The 25,849-nt window shown below is 36.5% G+C and overlaps 1 protein-coding gene across 5 annotated transcripts in view; it reads left to right on the forward strand.

The window, feature by feature from the left end:
* The window catches only part of LOC150084661 (regulator of G protein signaling 7-like), a 759,190-nt gene that overhangs the window by 444,012 nt on the left and 289,329 nt on the right, over window positions 1–25,849 (forward strand). For all 5 annotated transcript variants that reach the window (XR_016547071.1, XM_090375401.1, XM_090375402.1 and 2 more), the window contains one exon: window positions 5,498–5,611. Coding sequence is in view for 4 of the 5 variants with exons in the window: in XM_090375401.1 (XP_090231527.1) it covers window positions 5,498–5,611 (114 nt within the window). In the remaining variant the exon portion in view is untranslated. The remainder of the gene's footprint in view (window positions 1–5,497; window positions 5,612–25,849) is intronic.

Genomic DNA, 25,849 nt, shown 5'->3' on the forward strand with positions numbered 1-25,849 from the left:
TTTGAGTTTCTTGATTTTGCTACTCGACTCTGAGGTGTGATTTTTGTTTAAATTCAGTTTAATTTGAGAATACACCCTAAACTGATAGATGCAATAATACTTAACTCCCCTAAACTGATACATGCAATAATAGTTATTACATTATCAAGTTTACGTTATATGTATTACACTATATTGTTATGTTTCTAGAGTTTTAAATTAGTTATAGCCTTACTGAAAATAAAATTTAATAGCTAAAACAAAAAAAAAATATGTCAATCTACGTGATTAGAACCTTTAAGCTACTTATCTACCACAATTAAAACCCTTAAATTCCAAGACTACATACTATACTACTAGTATGTGATAAGGTATTTTCACTAAATCACCAATACAAAAGCTGTAAGAAATATTGTCATAACTTATAAAATTTCTAACTAAATTTAAAAACGTGTTAACAAATGTGACTAGGACTATTAAGTTATTTATTGAACACAATTCAATACATTAAGTAAAAAAAAATGAAATAATTTTCCAAAAAATTTATTCATTTCCAAGAGCTTGAAATTCTTCATTTGCACAGTTTGTAACCTCGAACCCAAAAATCAAGATGGGTGATATTCCAGAAGAAACTCAATATTCTGAGAGTCTTATTGGCAACAGTGTGGGAAGCCAATCAAAGCACTCTAGTATGCTTGTATTGATCATTAGTTGTTGTTATTTGGTTTTTAGGAGCATTAGCAACTAAGGCCATATTGCTCCGGGGATATGCGATGGTCATTCCCTGACCTTTCCGCATCCTCCGTATTTGTTGGTCCCAGGCTTGAACCCCAGTCTAATCAAGAAGCGTGTGCTATGCACTGCTGCTCCTGCCCACCTGGCTACGGAGGCGTCTTGATCATTAGTAAGGTCTCATCTGTATTATGGTGCACCCTTCTACTGTTCAGCACAATCAAGTATTTTGAAATGGGTAGATCCCATTCATCTCAGCAGATTATGCATAGCTTTAAGAGCATATCATGAGTATGTGTAGGAGCATACAAATCAACATTACAAGCGTAGGAACATGCATCACAAGTATAAAGTTTGTGCAGGAGTATACAAATCAACATTACAACTTAAGTGGAAAAACCTACTATACAGGGTGTCATAAAAATATTGGTACAAATGTTTAGGGGAGGTAGGTAACATCTAAAGGAATGTGAATCACATAGGAACCCATAACCGGAAATGTCACCGTAAGTTGGTACACGGCGCTGTTCATCAGTTCGCGAGAGGGAAAATTTCTGGTTTACTCATTCAAGCAGGAGTTTCCGCGCGAAGAGCATGCATCGATATATGAACTGTGAGCTGGCAGAGGGCCAACACAGTGTGCGCCCCCATGCGGCATAACATCGCTTCGCAATAAATGTGTGGGCAGGTATGGTCGGTGACTGCTTAGTCGGCCCATACCTGTTACCATCCCGCATGAACTTTGCTAAATATTGGATCTTTCTTGAACAAGTTCTGCCAGGGTTACTTGACGATGTTCCAGCAAATGTGAGACACAACATTTGGTTTCAACATGACGGGGCGCCTGCCCATTATGGAAAGTGTGTTCATGACCATTTGAACAGGCGTTTTGGTCATCGATGGATTGGCCGTGGCGGACCCATTGCCTGGCCCCCACGCTCACCTGATTTATTGAGCCTTGATTTCTTTCTGTGGAGGCCCTAAAATCTATCATGTATGAATCGCCTGTGGAGACTGAAATGGATCTCGTGGGGAGACTCGTCTGCGCTGCTGCTACTGTCAAAGAAACTCCAGGTGTGTTCGACCTTGTCCGCCAATCCATGCTGCGTCGGTGTCATGCATGCATCGCGTCTCATGGTGGAACCTTTGAGCATCTGTTGTAACTTCATGAAATGCATCCATCTCGTACTCCATTGTTAATATTATGTCAAATAAATGTTTGCCACTAATTACTGTCTTGTGTCATTTCTGCTTCTTGTGCCTCTGCTACTACTTTCCCGTGATGTTTCCGGTTATGGGTTCCTATGCGATTCACATTCCTTTAGATGTTACCTACCTCCCCTAAACGTTTGTACCAATATTTTTGAGACACCCTGTATATCTAAAATTAAATCTATTCCTGACCATCCAGCATGGAAAACTTATGGTGTCTGGCAGACAACACATGTCTGCAAGACACCTCGAGGAAATCTGTTTCACTTTGGGGAATGAGTGGCCTTAAATTCTTAAAAATATGAATGTAAAATAGCTTTAGGTTTATGGGAAATCAGCTGGAACCTACCACATGGGTGTTGCGATGTGCAGAAATGTTAAAAAGAGAGTTACTATAAAAATCTTCAACTGTATATCATTTTTCAATGCATTTGTGGAGAAAAGTTCAAATGCTAGTGATAACATCTGTAATGGATGGTGCAAAAATTTATCTGACATTCTGAAAAATGAACATCTCGTTTTGCTTCCAACAGGAGAGTTCTCCTTTTGGAAGCGAAATGAATGGAACAAAGAAAATACCTTTGTTCTCTGATGACTTGGAAAATCTTTGAAGCAGTGATGTTTTTCGGTGTAAAAGCCTTCCCTGTGCGATATGTTGGTTTATAAGGCTTTGATGACACTTCAATTTTTTTTTCTAAACAGGCACTGAATTAGATCAAACCTTATAAAAAAGGGGAAAAAGAAAAAGTGCACAACTTACAACATTAACTGCTGCTTCAGTTAAATTTCTTTCACCAAGCACCACACCAAAACTTTAGTCCTTGGACTAAGTATTATTCAGAATTTTAAGGAAAAATATCAGAAGCAAGCTGTACAGAAGTGCATCCAGGATGTAGAGGATGGGAATACTTTTAGAATTAGGTCAATGCAATCTATGAGAATAAAGAGAATAAGCAAAGCTGGAACCACTATTGAAAACAAAGTTGCAAATATTTTCAGGTTAGATGGATTTCCAGTAACAAGTTCTGTTATAGAAGATGAGGAGGTGGTGAATGTCCAGGTAATAGTAGTAATGCTGTTACCTGGAACATCTGCTTAAATGAGGATTTTGCTTAGCATCTCTAGATCACACTATCTAGAGAGCACTATAAAAGCTGTACTTGGTCCACAGTTTCATATGTTCTTTGCTTATGTTTAAATTATTTTATATAGTTTAGTATTTTTTCTTTGTTCCAGTTTCATCTGATGATTTTGTAAATGTTGATTATTATATGGAAATTGTTGGATTGTGTTTAACCGATACAGAAATGGTTTCCTATATAAAATAACAAAAAAAAAACCACACAAGAAGAATAAGGGTGAAATAGAAGATGTAGAAGAAGGAATTACTATGCCTACTTTCCAAGAAGCTTGGTTGCCCCAGGGGCTCACATATATGGTGAATATGGGTTGGCACACCCAGGGTCCTGAGCTGATATCATTATTCTTCTCTTTCTTGGTGATTCCTTTCTTTTCTCTCTCTCTCTCTCTCTCTCTCTCTCTCTCACAGGGTAAATTTGGAAATTTTTTTCAGACGGTGCAGCATAAGCCTCAGGCTTCCTTGCATTATATGGCTAATAATAAGACCACAGATGAACTGCACAGTTTTTATTGACGGTCTTCCAAATACAACAGAGATACTGAGGGCAATGGGAAACAAGAATCAGTAAAGAAAATGCACCAGACTCTTACTGAGGGCGTAGCACACTCTTCTTGATTAGACCAGGATTCGAGCCCGTCACCACCAAATACGAAGGATGCGGAAAGGTCAGGGAATGACCACCGTATATTCCCGGAGCAATATGGCCTTAGTTGCTAATGCTCCTAAAAACCAAATAACATAACAGACTCTTACTGATTATTACATTTATTTATATATTGTAATACAAGATAATCAAGTTCAGTAATAAAAAATGTAGTAGTAAAACAATGTATTTTATTAAAGCTTACTGTGTTTTTGTAGTTATGTTTATATATTGAACAAGTAAGTCATTAGTAACATAAATGCAGAAAAATTCAATAAGTCAGTGTTTTTAATCTCCCAGATACATTATACAATACGGTCTGTTAACATGGTTGATGCCTGAAACCAAATTTACATACAAATGAACTGCAGTTTTTTGCCTCAACACAAATGTGTTTTTTTGCTTCAACACTTGTCCATTCAAGTGTGGTCAACAAATCAGCACTGTAAAAGGAAGGCACATGAAATGAACAACTGAGTAATATTAGCACACTGACTGAACCATGGGCTATTGTATTATGGCTGGTATTTTGCTTAACAGCTCTAGATCATACTGTCTAGAGAGCACTATAAAAGCTGTACTTGGTCCACAGTGTCATATGTTCTTTGCTTATATTTAAGTTATTTAATCTAGTTTAGTATTTTTCACAAGAAGAAAGGGTAAAAATATTTTTACGATTTTGATTGCTGAATTTTAATTCTTTAGTTTGTGAAAAATAAAACATCATCCTTAATTCCTGTCTTCTGAAAATTTTGTGTAAAAAGTGTTTTCCTATAAAATTTTATCCTAAAGGTTGTCATAATGAATCCACAGCCTGGGACATTAGGACTAAAAAAGGGACAGAATGGACAGTATGTTGAAACTGATGACATTGAATCAGCTCTTTAAGTATATCATCTGGTACTGAAATAGATTTCTATTCAAGTGGTGCAGATTCTGAATCTCATTCAGATGCATCTGTTGATGTTAGAACAACAACAGATGTCTGCATTAATTGGAGTGATGATTCTTCCCAGATGAAATCCATTTACTAAAAAGCACTGCCTTCTTGTTCCAGTCCCAAGAAAAGTGACCCACAGAAGCACCCCAAGGTGCATAGGGATGACCCTTGCAAATATAAAAGGCAGCAAATATGGTAAATCATATTTGAACATTGAGAGTGAGTGCACTTCATGTTAACAAATTTATTTTTTGATCCATTTTTCATATTTGGCTTCTTACAAAGTAAGTGAATGCAGTAATCAACCATTTTCTGATGGTGGATGTGTTCCTGAAAAGTACTGTGTTTGGCAAAACTAGGTTAGCAATACCAAAGGTCTATAGATACATATTTTTAGGGCTTCTAAAAATACATATTTTTAGGGCTTCTAAAAATATGTGTACTGGGATCCAACACTACCTAAATTGGGCATTGCCTGGTAAACCCACACATGTGAACTATGAGCAGTGTGAGCAATAATTTTTGAGAGAGTAGAGTGAACTGCATATATGTAAAAAAAAATGCATGGATTATAAAATTTTGGTATACAAGTATAAAACTACATCTGAAATCTGTGGTTGGCAAATCTGCGATCAGGGAGGAAGTCCTGTGTTATGAAAATCACTGCGTGTCAAGTGAGTTTCATAACAAGTTGAATAAGCATATTCTGTTATTAACATGATTTAGTAAAGAGCAAAAGATGTAGATTTGAATTATGTAAATCACTGCTCAATTCTAATCTGGCAATTTTTTTTTTTTTTTTTTTTTAACTTTGGTTAACTGTTGTTATATAATCTTCACATTTTTCTAGTTACATAAATTATTATGAACAGTACCAAGAGTATGATCCATTTATTACAAGTCCAGAACCTTCCAATCCATGGATTTCTGATAGCATTGACTTTTGGGAAATGGAAAAGCAAACGTAAGATGCAGTTTCCTTCTATATATAATTTAAAATAATTGATGATGTCTGTATAAACTTTTTTTTTTCCCTTACAGAAAAAGAATCCTTTACTTATGCAAAAATCATTTAAGAAGGTAGTCTCAGTTTTACACTATTCAATTATATCATTATATTAATATAAATTATATTATACTAGTATAATTATATTCACAGATTTCCCACTTACCAATTATATCTCATCAAACTACCATTCTCTTCAGCCTGCTTCAGTGATATTATTCAAAAGTTTACTTGAATGGTTAAAACATATACACACACAATATAGAATTGGCCCAAAGTCAATTAATTCCGGGAATTTTCCAGTTCACTTTGGTAAAAGCCTAGATTTGGACTTTTACCAAAGTGAATTAGTAAAAGTCAAAGTCTTTTAATCTTATCTGACTGAAGTTCTGTATATTATGCCTGAAACGTCAACATATTTCACTTTATTTAAAACTTTTAGTTCTCTGATGCAGTAAATCCTAGTATTTAACAGTTGTTCATTTTCATAATTGCATTTGTGAATTTTTTTGTTTTGCATTTTGACTAAGTACTGTATATTAGTTGCTCCGGATATAATACATATGTTACACAAGCACCTTGGCAGGAATTAAAGATATATCCTCCATCATATCATTCTTTAAAAATTGAAAAGGTGAATGAAGCAGGAAATAACATTGCTTGTCTTTATGCACTATCCAGTTATCACTTTTCTGATTTTTTAAAAAAAATAAGGGCATCGGGAGGATATGTTCTCCTGGTTCTTTTTTCTGTTTGATTTTTAAATAAGGTATTTGGGGGGGGATATACCTGCTATCACCACCAAGTTGTCTGTGTTGCATTCACTATATTATGAATACAGCGAATACATTAGCTAGGCACCATTGCAGGGATAGCAGATATATCCTCCCTATGTCCTTGTTTAAAAATCACAAAAGTGTGTGAGCCATTGCTATTTCAACATTTTTTATTAATATTTTAGGCTTGATATTTTGGACTTTTCCCATTCACTTCCATAAAAGTCTGAATTTCTTCAAACCAAATACCAGAGAAAATTGATAAATCCTGGGCTTTACAGAGTTTTGGTCTTTTATAGTAACACACACACACACACACACACACACACACACACACACACACACACACACACACACACACACACACACACACACACACACACAATTAGGAATATTCTCCATTGATCTAACTCAGAACTTCATTAGCTGAAGTCAGTTTCTATTACCTATCTTCTTGGATATAACTACATCTTGCTCCCCTTTGCATATTTCTAATCTTGAAGTAGTTTATAATTATGTAATTTATGTATGTATTTATGTAATTTATACTTATGCAGTGCTTTCTCTTATTCTTTTTATCTTGTCAGCCTTTATTCCTTTCATATTTATTTTTCTTTTTTTAGTATAAGTATTATACTAAACAAAGAATGCAAGAAAGCAAGCTTAAACAAACAAAAAATGCATTGAAGCAAGCATTATCAGCTAAAAAAAAAAAAAAAACTGCCCACACTATCTGTCTGTTCCCACTAATAATTTGTTTAATTTTTCTTTAAATGAATTGAAACTACCCACTTCCACACAACACCAGATACAGATGGAAGTTGTTCCAACAATCATTTACTCTCTAACTAAAATCAAATTTTTACACATCTATTCTGCAACCATCATTTTTAACTTTAAATTGTCCCCTTATGAAGGAGTATCAAAAAGTTCATACCCTGACCTAGATAAAACATCAGTAGGAAGATGCTGTTTTTAATATAAGTTATCTACATATTCAATAACTAACATGTGAATTTTCATTCCCATAGGCGATTGTACAACAGAGGTGGAGCCTGGAATCTGAGGATGGATACTATGGTTGACAAAGTGGAGTATCGAGCATTGATCAAGTTCCTGCATTTGCAGGGCAAGAAAGCTCAGGAAATTGACGAAGAGTTGAAAGCTGTGTATGGGCAGAATTGTCCATCCTATGACACTGGAAAAAAGTGGAAACAAGAGTTCCAGTGCTGTCATACAAGTGTCTTTGAAGAGCCAAGAGAAGGAAGGCCATCAACATCCACAGACAGTGAGACAGTTGTAAAGGTTGAGCAGCTGGTGGTGAGTGACAGACGTGTGACAATTCATTTTGTTGCAAATGCAGTGGGAATTAGTTATGGGTCTGCCCACAGCATTTTGCACATGTCTAAGGTCTCCACACAATGGGTGTTCCAAGATTGTTGATGCCTTTGCAGAAGCAGTGTTCTCACCAACTGTTGGATTTGTGTAATGCAGATGTTGAGAAGTTTTTTGATCGGTCGGGGACAAATGTCGAATGCTGGGTGTACCAGTATGATCTGGAGACTAAAGACATATCAAAGCAGTGGCTTTGATTCATCTCAGGAAGTCATTAGTGAAATTGTGGTTTCAGGCAAAAAGTGAGGATTTCTATGATTGAGGCATTAAACAACTGATCCAGAGATGGGAGAAACGTGTTACTATACATGGAGAGTACATAGAAAAGGATTAAATTTCCTGTGAAGTTTCACCTTTCTAGGGCTATTATTTCTAGGTAAAGGTATGAACTTTTTGATGCCCCCTGATATGTGTCACCTGAGAAAGAGTTAGTATGGCATCAGCATATGGTTTACTCAATCCATTTAAGGCATAATTGCATGCACTGAAATTTGCAGAACTGAAGTCCTTCTCGGTAAGAATACCGTTTTGTGCCCCTGACTAATCTTGGTGCTCTTCTCTGCACCCAGCAGATCTACATCCATCTTAAAATGAAACTTGCAGATCTGTATGCAATACTGAAGGTGTGACCTAACCATTGCCTGATACAACAGGATAATCACCCTGTCCCTGCTGGAAAAATTAATGTATATCATTGACAGAAGCCCATGAGCTGTCTTGGCAGCTAGCGTACACTACTGAGAGAACTTTTTGCTGAACTGCTCTGGGTGTGGAACTTTCTAGTAGCCAAGCAATTCTTAGTGCTAACTGAAAAGCATCATTCAAACAACATACAGTTTTTGTTTAGCTTTAAATTTTTTCTCCCATTTATCTTATAAACTATAAGAAAGTTTCTGAAAGGAAAACCACCTTTCTTTTTTTTTTTTTTTTCACTGTCTTTTATCTAACAAACTAACTTATAAACCACTTAATCACTCTAGCAGCACTGCTCCTGTCTCCCTTTGATAGGTGCCAGAAACAAAAGGAGATGAAACTCACTCTCTTAAAAGGAGCAACAATGCACATAAATGAATATCTGTATGCAGGCCGAAGAGCTTCCAAAATAACCACAACTATGAAACTGATCATGATCTCTCTCTCTCTCTCTCTCTCTCTCTCTCTCTCTCTCTCTCTCTCTCTCTCTCTCTGCAAAAGACTGAAAAAGGATACAAACAACCAGGAATTCCAATATTCTTGATATTACATTCTCTTTCAGATTAACCAATGAGCAAACTCTGTCTTTTATCATACAGAGATTCCTTGAAAATGCAGTGGAATCACCAAAAATGGTCAAACAGCTTCAATCAGGAGACTTACTAATAGAGACCTCTCATCGAATGTATTCTGCGCTGCTACTAAAGCTCTCATTCTTAAGCAGAATGTAATATAAGTAATGCATGCCACACTGAATTCTTCAAAGGGAGTGATCACCAAATAGGATCATTAAACTTTTCTGGAGAAGAAATAGTCCAGGAACTGCCAGACCAGAACATAAAACAAGTCACAAGAATAATGATATGAAAAGATGTCAACCTAGACCCAAATATATTGAATAACTGCAACTTGTAGTGATGTAACATTTTCAAACTCTAGCTTTAAAAACTATACTCAAACAGAATACACAGCACAATTCCACAGTGTCCTAATTATAAAGGCAACCATCCTGTGTATTCTGAAGCTTGTGAACCATGGCAGTTGAGAAAAAAAATACAAATATAAGATTGAAAATAAAGTAACTTATCAAAATGCAAGAAAACAGGTAACAAGGACTATGCCAAAATAAACATGTCTCCTCTGCTTCCTGAAGTTACTAGTCAGTAGTAATCCAAACAGGAGTGACAGTCACAAAGTATCAAATGCAGAATGGGATCAGTTAATGCTGTCAACCAAGTATCCATCTAAAGCCATGTCTAGTACACCAAACCAATAATCAGGCCCAGACCAAGGTATTTCCGTGCCCTGGGAAGATAGATTTTTTTTGATGCCTCTTTACTAAGGATATATATTTTTTTATTTTATTTTATTTTTTTCATGATTTGTAAATTTGGCACCCCTTAAAGAATGGTGCCCTGGGCAAGGTGCCCTGCTAGCTCGTACTTCAATCCGGCACTGCCAATAATTCACCATTCACAGTTCAATTCTGACAGCCCTATTCACTTTCTAGTAGCAGAGAAATCACATAAGCCAGATCCTGTTGAAGTGAGATAATCATACACAGCAAGTATGGATGCAAATGATACAACCAGCCGAGATGAACTACTTGAAATACCTGCAGATGAAGATGATGTGGAAACAAAATCTTTTGTATTAAGAAAGGAATCAGGATACCTCATTTTTCTTAGAAAAGAAAAATCAAAACATGATCACCATAAATTAAATAACCCGCTCATAAAAAGCAGACAAATTCATCTTCCTCTTACTAAACTAAACAATGGAATATATCGTACAATGGAATTTCAGAAAAGAGGAGATTCCAAATTGGTAATTTGGAATCTCCTCTTTTCGATCTTCTCTGGCTTAAAATCTCTCTACCTCATTGTGTCAAATTCATCTGCTGTCTGAGCTCTTTGACTTCCTCTCTTTGCAATTTGACTTTCTCCAGTCCAACTTTCCTAACAGTGAGTTAATTCTCCTTTGTGATTTTAATGTTCACAACTCCAGCTGGCTTCCATTTTCTAGTCACACCACCCCAGCTGGTCGAGATGCTGAAGCTTTCGCAATTTCTAATGACCTTGCACAGATTGTTCATTTACCTACAAGAATACCTGACAACCCTAACCATACAGCCAACACGCTTGATCTATTTCTAACAAACAACCCATCTAAGTACACAGTCAAAGTGAGTGGTCCTTTAGGTACCTCAGATCACAACTTGGTGATTGTCTCTTCTCCAATGGAGCCTTTATCTCATGGCTATTCCCAACCTCATATTGTTTGGCATTACAAAAAACTTGGTTTTCTCTTTTGTTTTTGGCGTTACTTTTCGTTCAAACAGCTGTTCACTGTGTGCAAATTGCAAATCCGTCCTATGATGGAATATTGTTCCCACATCTGGTGAGGTGTCCCCAAAACCTCTCTCAGACTTTTAGATTCCATTCAGAAGAGGGGGGGGGATTTTGATCAACAAACCTTTCAACGCTAGTACCTACCAGTTGTGTTTTGGACTATATCACACATCACATACACGGCAGCCAATATTTCCATAGCACAGTCCTCCATCTAAAACTAAAACTGCAAGTGTGCTAAACAGTGGTAGAACAATGCTTGCAATAATGTCAAAAAGGGAAACAAAAAAAGTGTAGAATCTAATTTGTGGATGTCCTATCACAGCCCATATCATCATTTAAGAAATTAAGGGTAAAAGCATATTATATAAGCAAACAGGCTAAAAGAAAAATCTGGATTCGATTTGCCTTGACAGCCAATAAAGACTCGGATCAGCGACTAATCTGGGAAAAGATCAGATACTCAAAAGTAAATTCCCACCAATATCCTCTCCCATTGCAAAATGGAATAGATAAGAATTCTTATTATTATATTGCAAATGCTCTTGGAGAAGCATTCTCCCAAGTATCAGCAAAACAATGTATGATCAATCCTTCCAAATTATTAAAACTGCAACAAAAAAAAGGGTGAAGTTAATTTTAATGATTTGCTATCATGCTCTTTTTAACCAACCTATTATCAGGAGATTGTGAGGTTATTGATTCTCAAAATTCAATGATTGTCTTTGAATTAAGAGAATCAAGAAATAGAGCAAACAATGGTACAGCTGGTCTATGACGCCACCACTGCCTTACTTTTATTACTAACATTCTGAAATAGAATATTTGGAAGATGTGTTTATCCCATTTCCTTGTAACACTCCAAAAAGGGAAACAAAAAATCTGTAGAATCTATTTTGTGGAATTCAGGTTTTGGAACAGCCATTGTTCTAGCTTTTCCAAAACCTGGGAAAAACCACTATAATCCATACACAAGAGGTGGTAAATAAGTAATTTCCCTCACCAAAAAATATTACTGTGAGTATTAGTATTAGTAATGGCCATATGGTACAAGGAAGCCTAAGACTAATAGTAATAGTAATGGAGGCATGTGATGCTAGAAAGCAAGCATATGAGCTTATGTAGCATCAGCCAGAAAAAAAAACAATTTCCCACATCCATTCCCTCTAAAAGTTTGTCCAGTTCCTCATTGAATTTCTTTAAGCTATCAACTTCCACAACAGATGGAAGTTTGTTCCAGCAATTAACCGTCCACTAGCTAAAGACAAATTTCTGCACATCTATTCTACAACTGTCTTTCCCCAATTTGAATTTATGCCCCCTCATGTTCTAATCTGAACAATCAGAAGAATCTCATCAGAATTCAGCATGCTCACCCCATTCAAGGTCTTATAGACTTCAATCAGATCACCTCACAGGTGCCTAGTCTCTAGCTGCTGCAATTTGCAGAACTTAAGCCTTTTTTGGTAAGAGGACCCCTTTGTTCCCCTTCTCTGTACATTCTCAAGCAAATCTACATCCTTCCTAAAATGAGGCCTCCAGACCTGTACGCAGTACTCAAATCATAGCCTAACCATTGCCTTATACAAAGGGATAATCACCTCCTTTTCCCTACTAGCAAAATTCCTGTATATCATTGACAATACCCCATGACCTGTTCTGCCAGCCTGTCTGCATTGCTCAGAAAACTTCATATCTGACTGCACAATTACTCCCGGGTATTTTTCATTTTCTACCACCCTAAGTGTAGTACCCATAGTTGGTACGTTCCTCTGTGGTTACTTCTACCCATATGCAGTACTTTGCATTTGTCAATGTTAAACTTCAGTTGCCTCTTCTCAACCCATCTGCCCAAATTTTCTAGATCCTGCTGCAGTAGCACACTGCCATTACTGTCATTAACAACACTACCAACCTTTGTATCATCTGCAAACTTCGACACTAAGCCTGCTACCTTCATTGATAAATATATAAAACAACAGTGGGTCCAACACCGAAACCTGTGGGACTCCACTAATAACATTAGTCCACAGAGCAGCATCCATTGATTACAATTCTCTGTCCTCTCCCACTCAACCACCCTTTTATCCATTGTAGCAACTTACCCTTAATGCCATTCTGATGCAGTTTGTACAGTAGTCGTTCACGCACAACAGAGTCAAAACCTTTCCTGAAATCCAAGTAAATGATATTAAAATTATTTTTTGCATCCAGTTCCTTTGTAACCACATCATAGTATCCAATCAGATATGTCAGACAAGACTTTCCCTTATCAAACCCATGCTATGTCTGAATTATTTCTGCAGTCTTGTCTAGATGATCCTGAAATGCATCTTTAACCAGTGACTCCATTATTTTATCCAGGACAGAAGTTAAACTAACTGGTCTGTAATTACTCGTGTCACCCTTTGTGAATTGGGGATATATTTGTACATCTCCAATCTGTGGGAACTTCCCCTGAGTCCAAGGATTCTCTGATAATTATGGCTGAGGGTTTGATTAGTCCCTTTGCTGCTTCCTTTAATATAACTGGATAGATTCCATCCACTCCAGGTGCCTTTCTTATGTTTAACTTCAACAGTTTCTCCTCCACTTTGCTCTCAGTTATTACAAATCATTAAGCACCCGGTTACAGTTTGATAAACTTCTGGCATTTTCCTTCCTTAATAACTCATGTGTCAATGTAGATGCAAAATACTCATTCAGTTTGTTTGCTATCTGAGCAGGATCATCAACAGTCAAACCATCGATATCAAGTGAACCAATCTGATTCATCCCCTTCCTTTTAGAGTTTATATGAGTAAAGAAATCCTTGTTGGTTTTTTTTTTTTTTTTTTTATGTAAACCCCAAACACGAGAGGTGTTAGAACCTATAGTACTTAGTACCGTGCTTGGGTTGGAGGTTGAGAAGACGAAAGAAGATATTTGTTGACATTGGACTTGAACTTCTGTAGACTGTAATTTTCAGGAAATACGTATGTAGGAAGGTTGTTCCAGAAAACGGAAAGTTGGTTCTGTGAGTTTGAAGTTGGACGGTAAATGGATGTTGGCTAGTGGCGGCACATGTTCGGACTGTTTTGAAGGAGAGAGCAGGAATTATAGAAGCTAATTCAGAAGAACAGTGCCCATGGAAGTATCTGTAGAAGAGGCATGCAGCAGAAACAGTACGTCTATGAGACAGCGAGTGCAGAGACTCTGTTAGAGATGAGTCATTAATTAACCTAACTGCCCTCTTCTGAATGGAATCAAGAAGCCTGAGAGAGGTTTTGGGGGCACCACCCTCAGATGTTGGAACAATATTCCATGGCAGGGCGGATTTGCAATTTATACAGAGTGAGCAGCTGTTTGGAGGGAAAGTAACGCCGAGAGTGAAAGAGAAAACCAGGTTTTTTAGATGCAGAAGAAGCAATATTTGTAATGTGCTTGTGCCAAGAGAGATTACAAGTCAGGGTAATCCCCAAAAGAGATCTATCATTTTGCCTAGAAATCGGAGTGTCACTAAAGATAAGCATAGGAGCAGAAGAATCCTTTTTGCGAGATATAAGACAAGACTGAGTTTTAGAAGGGTTGAAATCAACTAAGTTGTCTTTGCCCCACTTGAGAATTACCTGGAGATCGGCATTTAAGGAATTGGTAGCAGATTTTTGAGAAGTTGAAGCTGATTGAGCAGGACAAGGTTTCTCAAAATGGAAAGTGGAATGCAATGTGCTATCATCGTCAAAACTATGGATAGGATTTCCAGTCAATGTAAGAAGGTCATTAATATACAAGAGGAAAAGAGTGGGGGGGAGAGAACTGAACCTTGGAGCCACCGGCATTAGTGGAGAAGTTTTCGAAGACAGAGAGCCATCTACCATCACCCCCAGTGAGCAATCAGAGAGAAAACTGGATAACCATTTACTAAAAACAGTTGGCAAACCATAAGATGGAAGCTTGTTTTGAAGACCTTTATACCAAACACGATCGAAAGCCTTTGAGATGTCAAGAGCAACTACTTGTGTTTCACCGAACCTTTCCATTGAATTAGTCCATGAATGGGTAATATAAGTCAGAATATCACCAGTGGATCGACACTGATGGAATCCATAGTGGCGATCATTGATCAGATGGAAGGTTTCTAGGTAGTTTAAAATTTGGCGGTTAATTGATTTCTTCATTACTTTAGAAAGAATAGAAGTAATTGCAATGGGACGATAATTGGATGGGAGGGATTTGTCACCCTTTTTAGGAACTGGCTGGATATGAGCAAATTTCCAAGAAGAAGAAGGAAAAACACCTTTGGAATAAGAAAGTGAAAAAATGCGGCAAAAAATAGGAGTAAGTTCAGGAGCACAGGTTTTGAGAACAAGTGGAGAAATACCATCAGGACCTGGAGCTTTCTTAGCATCGAGATTCGTCAAAATCCTTCTGACATCCTTTTGACGGAAGACAACAGGAAGCATTGAATGGAGTGTGTTGGGAATAGTGGAAGGTGTTTTGCCAAGATTGTTAATGCATGAGTTGAAAGAAAAATGGGATGCTAGCAGGTCAGCTTTATCCTTGGCTGAAGTGACAACAGAACCATTTGGTTTGGACAGAGGTGGGAGCAGAGATGGGCAAAAGTTGCGGCCAATAGCTTTGGCAAGAGACCAGAATGCTCGGCTACCATTAGGGCAAGAAGCAAGTTTTGTACTCTTAGCCTGTTCAAACTCTAGTTTGGACTTGTTAATAACTGCTTTACAATTGTGGCGAGCTTTGGTGTAGGCAGAAAATGAAACTGAAGAATTAGAAACAAGCCAATTACGATATGCAACATTCTTCTCTTGAACAGCGTTAGCACATTTATTGGAAAACCAAGGTTTAGATAAAGGACGAGATTTTAAAGTGGAGTGTGGGATAAAGGATTCCATTCCTGCAAGAATAATTTCACTGACACGATCCGAGCAAACTTTGACATCAGAACTTTTGAAACAGTAATCCGACCAAGGAAAAGAAGAAAAGAAGTCTCGCAGGTCATCCCATTTTGCATTCTTGTAATGCCAAACAACACGAGGGTGGGAATAGCCATGAGATAAAGGTTCCATTGGAGAAGAGACAATCACCAAGTTGTGATCTGAAGTGCCTAAAGGCCTTCTCATTTTGACCGCGTACTTAGAAGGGTTGTTTGTGAGAAAAAGATCAAGCGTATTGGCTGTATGATTAGGATTGTCTGGTATTCTTGTAGGTAAATGAACAATCTGTGCAAGATCATTAGTAATTGCAAAAGCCTCAGCATCTCGACCAGCTGGGGTGGTGTGACTAGAAAACGGAAGCCAGCTGGAGTTGTGAACATTAAAATCACCAAGGAAAATTACCTCACTGCTGGAAAGTTGGACTGGAGAAAGTCAAGTTGCAAAGAGAGGAAGTCAAAGAGCTCCAAGTGATTAGTGGAGTTGGGAGAACAATAGATACAACAGATGAATTCGACGCAATGAGGTAGAGAGATTTTAAGCCAGAGAAGATCAAAGAGAGGAGATTCCAAATTGCCAAGTCTCTGACAGGGAATATCAGAACGGAGATATGCACAAGTACCACCTTTGAGGTGAAAAGAATCATACAGCGAATAATTTGGGCATCTGAGATGAGCAGTAGTTGAATCAACCGATAACTGAGATTCTGTCAGAAAAATTACATGGGGTTTGGTAGACTGCAAGTGGAAATGGACATCGTTGAGATTAGAATTGAGACCACGTATATTTGTGAAATGAATTAGGAAGTTTTCTTAGCATCCTTTGCCAAAGTTTTCTCATAATCTGCCTTCGTTTACCTAATCTCCTTTGTGACTTGCTTATATCTGCCATCGGCTTTTGTGATTCCTGTTAATTTATATGCATCTCATATACGTGAAGCTCTTGAATGTCTACAGAATATCACTGAATTTTTAAAGAAAATAGAACAGAGGAAGCCCAAAAAAATGTTAAAAAAATATGGCTACTATCATTGGCATTGAAGCGTCGTTTCCAGAAATGAGCACTGTAAGCAAAAGATTGAATAAACATCATTTGATTATGAAAGTAGAGATGAAGCTATTCACAATCCACAAAAAAATATCAAAATTTATTTTTTTCTTCAAATGACACAACAATTTTCTCCTTAACAGAAATGTTTACAAAAATGAAAGAACATGGAAAGATATTTAAAATATTTTAGAATATTTCTGAATTAAAGAAATGGTCAGATGACGATTTATTAAATCATTGCAAAGATTTATATATTAAGTGACATTGATTGTAATGAGTCCGATATTAATGGTTTAACACTATCTGAAGAACCAGAGTACTTCAAATTTATATTAAAGACAATATTACTCCATTTGAAGTTTTACAATATATTTTTAAAAACAATTTTACGGATACTTTTTGAAAAGTAGCAGTTGCTTTTAGAATTTTTTTAACTTTACCAGTTTCAATTGCCTCGGGTGAACGAAGTTTTTCAAAATTAAAATTAATCAAATGATTTATGATCAAAAATGCCTCATCGATGACTCTCTAATTTGGCATTAATTTCAATAGAAAATGATATTTTGGAAAACATGAACATCAATGAAATAATTAATAAATTCACACATTTAAAAGCAAGGAAACAATTTTTTTTTAACATTATAATTTTCCTTTTATTTTATTATTGTGGATATGATTACTGTGATTTAGAATTTAAAGTTGATTTTCAGAATGATTTTGTTTGTTGTTTCATTATTTTTATGTGAGATATGTTGTAATTCTTTTCTTTTTTAATAAATTAATAATAATTATTTATGCCTTATTTTAATTTTTTAATCCAAATATTTTGGGGCGGCAAATTTGATTTCACTTACTGGCGGCACATAGCACCGTAGCAGCCCTGAAATCACTCCTGGAATTCAGCACGAAGATCACAGATAATTCAAGTAAATTTTTCTACATTAAAGGTTTTCTTTGAGTACTTCTTGTACATTTCTCTCTGACATGAAAATTGGGCAAAGTCTCATTTTTCAGCTGCTGTTCCCAAAGTAATATATTTCACTTTGAAACTATTACTTTGAAAGCTTTTTCATATGAATGCAAGTCTATGATCAAGCAATCACAGCCTTGTAGAAACTTGTTCAAGTCTTATAGATGACCTTATGTATTAAAAATTTGCAGATAAAGGAACCACTAGGTGGCAGTGATCACAGTGTACTGATGTGGGATTTACTTAAAGATTTAATTACCATCAGGGGTAAAGGAAAGGGTTTTTGCTTCCGTAAAGGTGAGTACAGTGGTCTCCGACAGTTTTTAAATTCTGTACAGTGGGATCAACTGACGATGTTACCAACAGTAAATTCTAAGTGGGAAGCATTCAAGGAATTAATCGTGGAAGCTACTAAAAATTTCATACCTATTAAGAAATATTGTTCAAGGTTTAGGCCTAAATGGTTATCTAATGAACTAATGAGACTTGTAATAGAGAAGAAAAATGCATGGGATGCATATAAATTATCAAGCGACTCAGAAGCCTACCTATGGCAGATATAAGCTAGTCTGTAATCAGGTAACAAAGGAGGTTAGGCAGGCGAAGGCAGATTACGAGAAATCTTTGGCAAAGGATGCTAAGAAAAACAGCAAGGATTTCTTTACTTATATAAACTCTAAAAGGAAGAGGATGAATCTGATTGGTCCACTTGACATTGTGGTTCGACTGTTGATGATCCTGCTCAGATAGCAAACAAACTGAATGAGTATTTTGCATCTATATTCACACACGAGGAGTTATTAAGATTTGGAAATGGCAGAAGGTTATCAAATTGTAGCAGGATACTTAATGATTTTGTAATAACTGAAAGCAAAGTGGGGGAGAAATTGTTGAAGTTAAACATAAGAAAAGCACCTGGGGTGGATGGGATCTATCCAGTTATATTAAAGGAGGCGACAAAGCAACTAAGCAAACCCTGAGCCATAATTATGAGAGCATCCTTGAACTCAGGAGAGGTTCCCACGGACTGGAGATGTGCAAATGTATCCCCAATTCACAAAGGGGGATCGAAGGGTGACACGAGTAATTACAGACCAGTTAGTTTAACTTCTGTTCCGGGTAAAATAATGGAGTCACTGGTTAAAGATGCATTGCAGGATCATCTAGACAAGACTGCAGCAATAATTCAGACACAGCATGGGTTTGTTAAGGAAAAGTCTTGTCTGACAAATTTGATAGAATATTATGATGTGGTTACAAAGGAACTGGATGCAAAAAATAATTTTGATATCATATATTTGGATTTCAGGAAAGCTTTTGACACTGTTGCGCATGGAAGACTATTGTACAAATTGGAGCAGAATGGTATTAAGGGTAAGTTGCTACAATGGATAAAAGAATGGTTAAGTGCAAGAAGACAGAGGGTGGTAATCAATGGGTGCTGCTCTTCTTGGACTGATGTTATTAGTGGAGTCCCACAGGGTTCAGTGTTGGGTCCACTGTTGTTTTGTATATTTATCAATGATATTGATGACGGTATATCAGGCTTAGTGTCGAAGTTTGCAGATGATACAAAGGTTGGCAGGGTTGTTAATGACAGTAATGGCAGTGTGCTACTGCAACAGGATCTAGATAATTTGGGCAGTGGGATAAGAAGTGGCAACTGACATTTAACCTTGACAAATACAAAGTACTGCATATGGGTAGAAGTAACCCCAGAGAAACGTACCAACTGTGTGGTACTACACTTAAGGTTGTAGAAAATGAAAAAGACCTGGGAGTAATTGTGCAATCAGATATGAAGTTTTCTGAGCAATGCAGACAGGCTGCCAGAGCAGGTCATGGGGTTTTGTCAATGATATATAGGAATTTTGCAAGCAGGGAAAAGGAGGTGATTATCCCTCCGTATAAGGCAGTGGTCAGGCCACGCCTTGAGTACTGCGTACAGGTCTGGAGGCCTCATTTTAGGAAGGATGTAGATTTACTTGAGCGTGTACAGAGAAGGGCAACAAGATTGGTGAGGGGAATGAAGGGATCCTCTTACCAAGAGAGGCTTAAGTTCTGCAAATTGCAGTGGCTGGAGACTAGGCACCTACGCAGTGATCTGATTGAGGTATATAAGGCCTTGAATGGATTGAGAATGCTGAATTCTGATGGGATCCTTCCACTTGTTCAGATTATGAACCTAAGGGGGCATAAATTCAAATTAAGAAAAGACAGATGTAGATTAGATGTGTGGAAATTTGCCTTTAGCCAGCGGGTGGTTAATTGCTGGAACAAACTTTGGTCATTGTCGAAGTTGATAGGTTGAATAAATTTAAGGAGGAACTGGACAGGCATTTGGAGGGAATGGTGTGTTTTTTTTTTTTTGGCTGATGCTGCATAAGCTCATACACTTGCTTTCTTGCATCAAATGCCACTGCTGCTGCTACTACTGCTACTACTACTACCTATCATATCCTAGAAATGCCAAATAACCAGACACACACGATCCAATAAATCAAACAAAAACTTTCCTTTTATCTCTTAAGAACATTTTTTGTTGCAGAGCTGTAAAAACGTATATACAATGCCATGACTTTGCTAATGAATATCTGTGTGACATTACATGGCTGTTCAAAGAACTCAGCTTAATGTCAGCCAGGAACTATCTGAACTGATGGTATTTCAGATGAGCAAAAGTAGTTCCCAATGCAAATCACAGCATTCATCTCTTGGTGAATTACAGAATAGAGAATGATGAGAAAATTGCAATTTTGCTCCAATTTCTTCCCACGAGACCAACTAGTCCAAGGGGAACTACACTTCGCTGGTGCACAACCTGTAGTGAGTTCTACCAAATTGACAAAAACTTTATAAATATTTGAGAATTTCTTTGAACAACTCTTTCCTTAAGGTTATGCTATCAAAGTTCTCCATTTACAATATGGTTTTCATCCATGCCTAAAATAAAAATCAGGAGCTGATATCTTCACTTTCATTGTATGCTGTCAGATAGAAAATGTACAATGTATAATGTCAGATAGATCTGCAAAGATGACCAGACAAGTCTTTAGTGCATCTTGTGATGACCGAATGCAATGTAATCACAGTTAGCAATTTCTGAATTTTTTTTCAGGATATAGGACATTCATGACCTTTGTAATACAATCTCTCCTGAAAATGGCTTGTCATGCTTGGCAATCAAGAGATGCCACCAGGTGCTATCACATTACCTTTTTTTGAGGCTTGATATGATTAAATTCTGCTGTTGTACTTAATTATAAAGTACCTAGTATATTGGACCCAATATATTGGAATATATAAATTGTATATCAAAATTGACCACCCAGGTAAGAACCAACATAAGCAGGGGTTAGCATTAGCATTAGTGGAGGCATACGATGCTGCATAAGCAAGCTTATGCAGCATCAGCCAAAAAAAAAAAAAAAAAAAAACAGTTCCATTTCACCCCTCAGTTCGTTCGAAATACCTGTCCAGCTGAGACTTAAATTTATTTAGGCTATCAACTTCCACAACAAGGGATGGAATTCTGTTCCACCAACCAACTACCCGCTGGCTAAAGGCAAATTTCCACACATCTATCCTACATCTGTCTTTCCTCAATCTGAATTTACGCCCTCTCAGGTGATTATTCTGAGTAAGAGGAAGCATCCCATCAGCATTGAGCATGCTCAAACCATTCAAGGCTTTATACACCTCTATCAGATCACCTCGCCAGTGCTTAGTCTCCAGACAGGGTTGAGGTGTGGCATCCGCACCTCGTGTTGTTTCAACACTACACCATATAGCAGCTCATGTCAGACAACTTCCTTACAACTGTTGTCTGTGTGTTGTCACTGGAAACCACTTACTCTCTGATAAGGGACTAGTTAGTCCTGGATCAGGCTACTACAAAAATCTCATCTTTTTAAACAAATGACATAACCTTTGGAGAAGCCATCTTTTTGAAAGTAGTGCAACCAAGGAATCTTGCTGCAAAGACAAGTTTGTTGTTCTGTGAGAATTAAGTCCATTGCACTATTTATGTAGTTAAATTCCTGCTGGCCGCAAAAAAACAGATTAAAGGACAAGATTGTCCTGCAAGCATCTTATAAAGAAAGAAATGTCACTCATGAATTCTTTAATACAAACATGATCGCATCACTGATACAAGTTCCAGATTGGTTTCTTAATGATTTTGGATTGTAAAATGTTAATAGGTTTGTAAAATTTGATGAATTTAAAAGAATTGTGGATAGTAGAGTGCCGATTTTACAGAGTTTACTGTTATATATATTATTGTAAAAGCCTAAAATCCAGTAAATCCTGGAGTTTACTGATGCACTTTGGTAAAAGTCCAAATCTTTTCCATTATCTGACTGAAGTATTGTATAAGCCAAAAATATCAGCACATTTGATTCCATTTTAGACTTTTACCACTCTAATGCAGTAAATTCTACGACTTTGGTACTATACATATAGCAGTGTTACCCAGGTAGCTTTCAAGGGATATGAGGTATATTTCCCCTATGACCTTATTTAAAAATCAAAAAAGTGACTGAGGCAGGAAATTATTATTGATTGCCTTTATGCATGTCCAGTTACCACTCTTTCAATATTTAAACAACAGCATAGAAAGGATAAGAAATATAGGAAAGATATATTTCCTACCCCTGAAAGACTGTAACAGTGCAAAAAGAGAAGCAATGATAATTTCCTGATTCATTTGTTTTTTCAATTTTTAAACAAGGGCATGACAGGGATAGTGGATTATTCCTTCCCATGTGCTTGTTTAAAAATTGGGAAAAGAAAATGAATCACTGATGTGGAATTTTTTTTTTTTTTTTTTGATATTTTGGACTTTTACCAATTCACTTTGGTAAATGTCCAAATTTGGGGCTTTTTTCAGAGAAAATTGGTAAATCCAAGGATATCTACTGGATTTCAGGCTTTTACATTACACATATAATATAATGTCACACTATACGCTGGTCACACTCTGCCTGCCTGCTCTCTTGAATTCTAAACTAGTTCAGCTTCCAGCCATCTCAAAATTGATTAGATTTTATACATAGATTCTTGTTTTCAATTTTCCTACATTGAGGTCCTTAAAATCTGAAGTCCTGAGGTATGTTCGCCGTGTGCCCTTATGTACATCTGAGCCTGAATGATGTAATGACTTTTGATACCAGATAGTTTCCTGTGCCTTACTGATGAATGGTGTGGTATCAGAAGTAGAAGCCGCATGGTCTCAACAGCTGCCACGATACTCTTGTTCTAGCGACCCCATCACCAGAGTGATCATACCATGAGAGCACGAAAGCAACTCTGGCTAGTGCTGCCTTTCAACGCACAAGGCACAAATGGTATCGTTCCATTAGCTAAACGGGATTCTGACTTAGAGGCATTCAGTCATAATCTCATGGATGGTAGCTTTGCACCACTGATCATTTGACCAAGCATATGTACCAAGTGTCCGAGCCTGCGGTTCCTCTCGTACTGAGCAGGATTACTATCACAACAACTAGTCATCAGTAGGGTAACATTAACCCATCTCACAACAGTCTAAAGCAGTGTTTCCCAACCTTTTTTTTACCATGCCCCACCTAAGTCTTTCTAAAATTCTGATGCCCCCTATGTAACGTTGGGAAACACCGATATACATATTTTTTATATTCAAAAATTGAATTATTCCCTAAATGAAGCCTAATTACAACTTGTTCAGGACACAAAACTTAGGTTTTAGGAAGAAATCATTAGGAAATTATTAAGAAAAAAACAGTAAGTAAATTTTCAAAACATATAATGGACAACTAAAATTCAAGTACAAAATAATTTATATGAAAGATTTTTTTATAATATTTTAATTTTTAGTAATTATTATTTAATTGTTTAATAATTTCAACATTCCATGTGAAGTCACTTCTAGATGAGTGCACTAAATTTAGTGAGACCCTTGTGCTTGATGCTTGCCGCAGAGAGATTTTATATTGGGCTCCAATTTAGTCAGCTTCAGTCTCAAGTCTCCCCGTTTTGTGATATCCAGTCGATTTCTTTTCTTTAGGAACAAATCATTTATGGCACTAAATCCACATTCAGCTAAATATGAAGATGGAAACGGTAACAATAGCTCTCTTGCAAAGTTGGTTGAATTTGGGTATTTAATTTCTGTTTCATCACAAAGCCATGCCATCGCTCCTTTTATATTGAATAAAGTTTTAACTGACTCATCATTTTGCGTTTCTGAGAGTTCTTCTTGGTACTGCATTGATACATCAGACAAATCCACTAACATTGGTTGCATCATCCAGGTTGGAAAATCAATTTGTTTTAAATCAGAAAACCTTTCTTTTAAATCAGCGGACAGAATTTTCAGATGATCGACAATAACAAGTACAGCGGTATCAGTCACTTCACATTTTTGCAGCCAACGAAACTGTTCAAAATTTTTGTTACAAATATATTTTTGACATAATTCAATAAATGTAATGAAACCAAATATCTTCGCTTTTGCATCGACGAGAGTTTTATTTGTTCCTTGAAGTTGTTTATTTAATATATTTAGTTTTTCAAAGATATCGGCTAAATAACTCACAAATGCTTTACCATCGACCATTAACAGATGCTTCATTTCAGGTTTGTCACTTAAAAAGTCACTAATAGTATCAAATAGTTCCATGAATCTTTTCAAGCAGTTCCCTTTCGAGAGCCACCTTACTTCAGTGTGAAGTAAAAGTCTCACATGGTCTCCATTTTGTTCTTCACAAAAAAGCTTGAAGAGACGCTCACATTTGGCATTAGCTTTAATAGCATTGACACATTTTATAACTGATTTTAGTACTTCATGAAGAACAGGCGAAATATTTTTAGCTACCAAGTTTTCCCTATGAATAACACAATGCACAAGAAGCATTTCTGGATTCTCATCTTTCATCAATTTTAAGCAGCCATTTTTCTTGCCCATCATATTAGGAGCACCATCTGAAGCGCAAGATGTTATATTTTTCATTGGTATATTATTGTCATCTAAGTAATTTTTTAGCTTATTATATATATCTTTGGAGGTAGTGGTGCTCTCTAATGATTTACAGAATAACATTTCTTCAGCAAAATTACCTTTATCAATATATCTCACATAAGTTATCAGTACGGCTTCACTGTCTCTCAAAGTTGATTCATCCATTTGCACTGAGAATTTTCTTGTTTTCAGCTTTCCAACAAGTTGTATTTCAATATCTTCACTCATTTCATCTATTCTTCTGCTAACAGTATTGTTATTGAGTGGCATAGCTTTCACGTCTTTGTCATCTTTTTCCAGAACTGTTTTAAGAAATGCTGATATTGATGGTTTGATTAAATTCTCTCCTATAGTATGATTTTTCCCAGATTTAGCAATGAGTAAAGAAATTTCATAACTAGCCTCAAGAGTACGATTGACAGTTGCAGTATGAGCAATAAACAGAGACTTTAATGTTGCTCTTTTTTCAAAATTCTTCTTTAAAGTTTGAAAGTAATCTAAATCTGAATTTACATGAGCATTATGTTTCGCCTTCAAATGCGCCTCAAGACGACCTCGCTTCATTGATTCGTTGGTCAAGCATTGTTGGCATAAAAGACAAAAAGGTGACCTTTGATCGTGGATAACGGGTATGAAACCAAATTTTAAGTATTCCTCTGAATACTGACGAACTTTTTTTTTACTTGCACTACTCATTTTACTGCGCAACTGAAAGAAATAAATATAAGATAAATCAAAAACTAAAAATAAACTATGCATTAAAGTTAATTTAATTTTATTTTAATATATCAAAATTAATTATTAGTACGCTTTTTGAATGAATAAATCACACGAATTACTGAATTCGGGCTATTAAATCTGTGGTCTCTGTGAACAAGCAGATAAGTCTAATTTGTCAAAAATGAGATAAGTGCACTATAATAAAGTATTTATTATTTACTATTATGTGACACGCAGCTATCTTCGTTATTGTAGTTTTAGCGTGAGTAATAAATATTTGTATATTCGAATATATGCGTGTTTATATGAGAGT

Source organism: Mastigoproctus giganteus, chromosome 6 (assembly GCF_048544385.1).
Source record: "Mastigoproctus giganteus isolate SK-2022 chromosome 6, ASM4854438v1, whole genome shotgun sequence".
NCBI classification, from domain to species: domain Eukaryota; kingdom Metazoa; phylum Arthropoda; class Arachnida; order Uropygi; family Thelyphonidae; genus Mastigoproctus; species Mastigoproctus giganteus.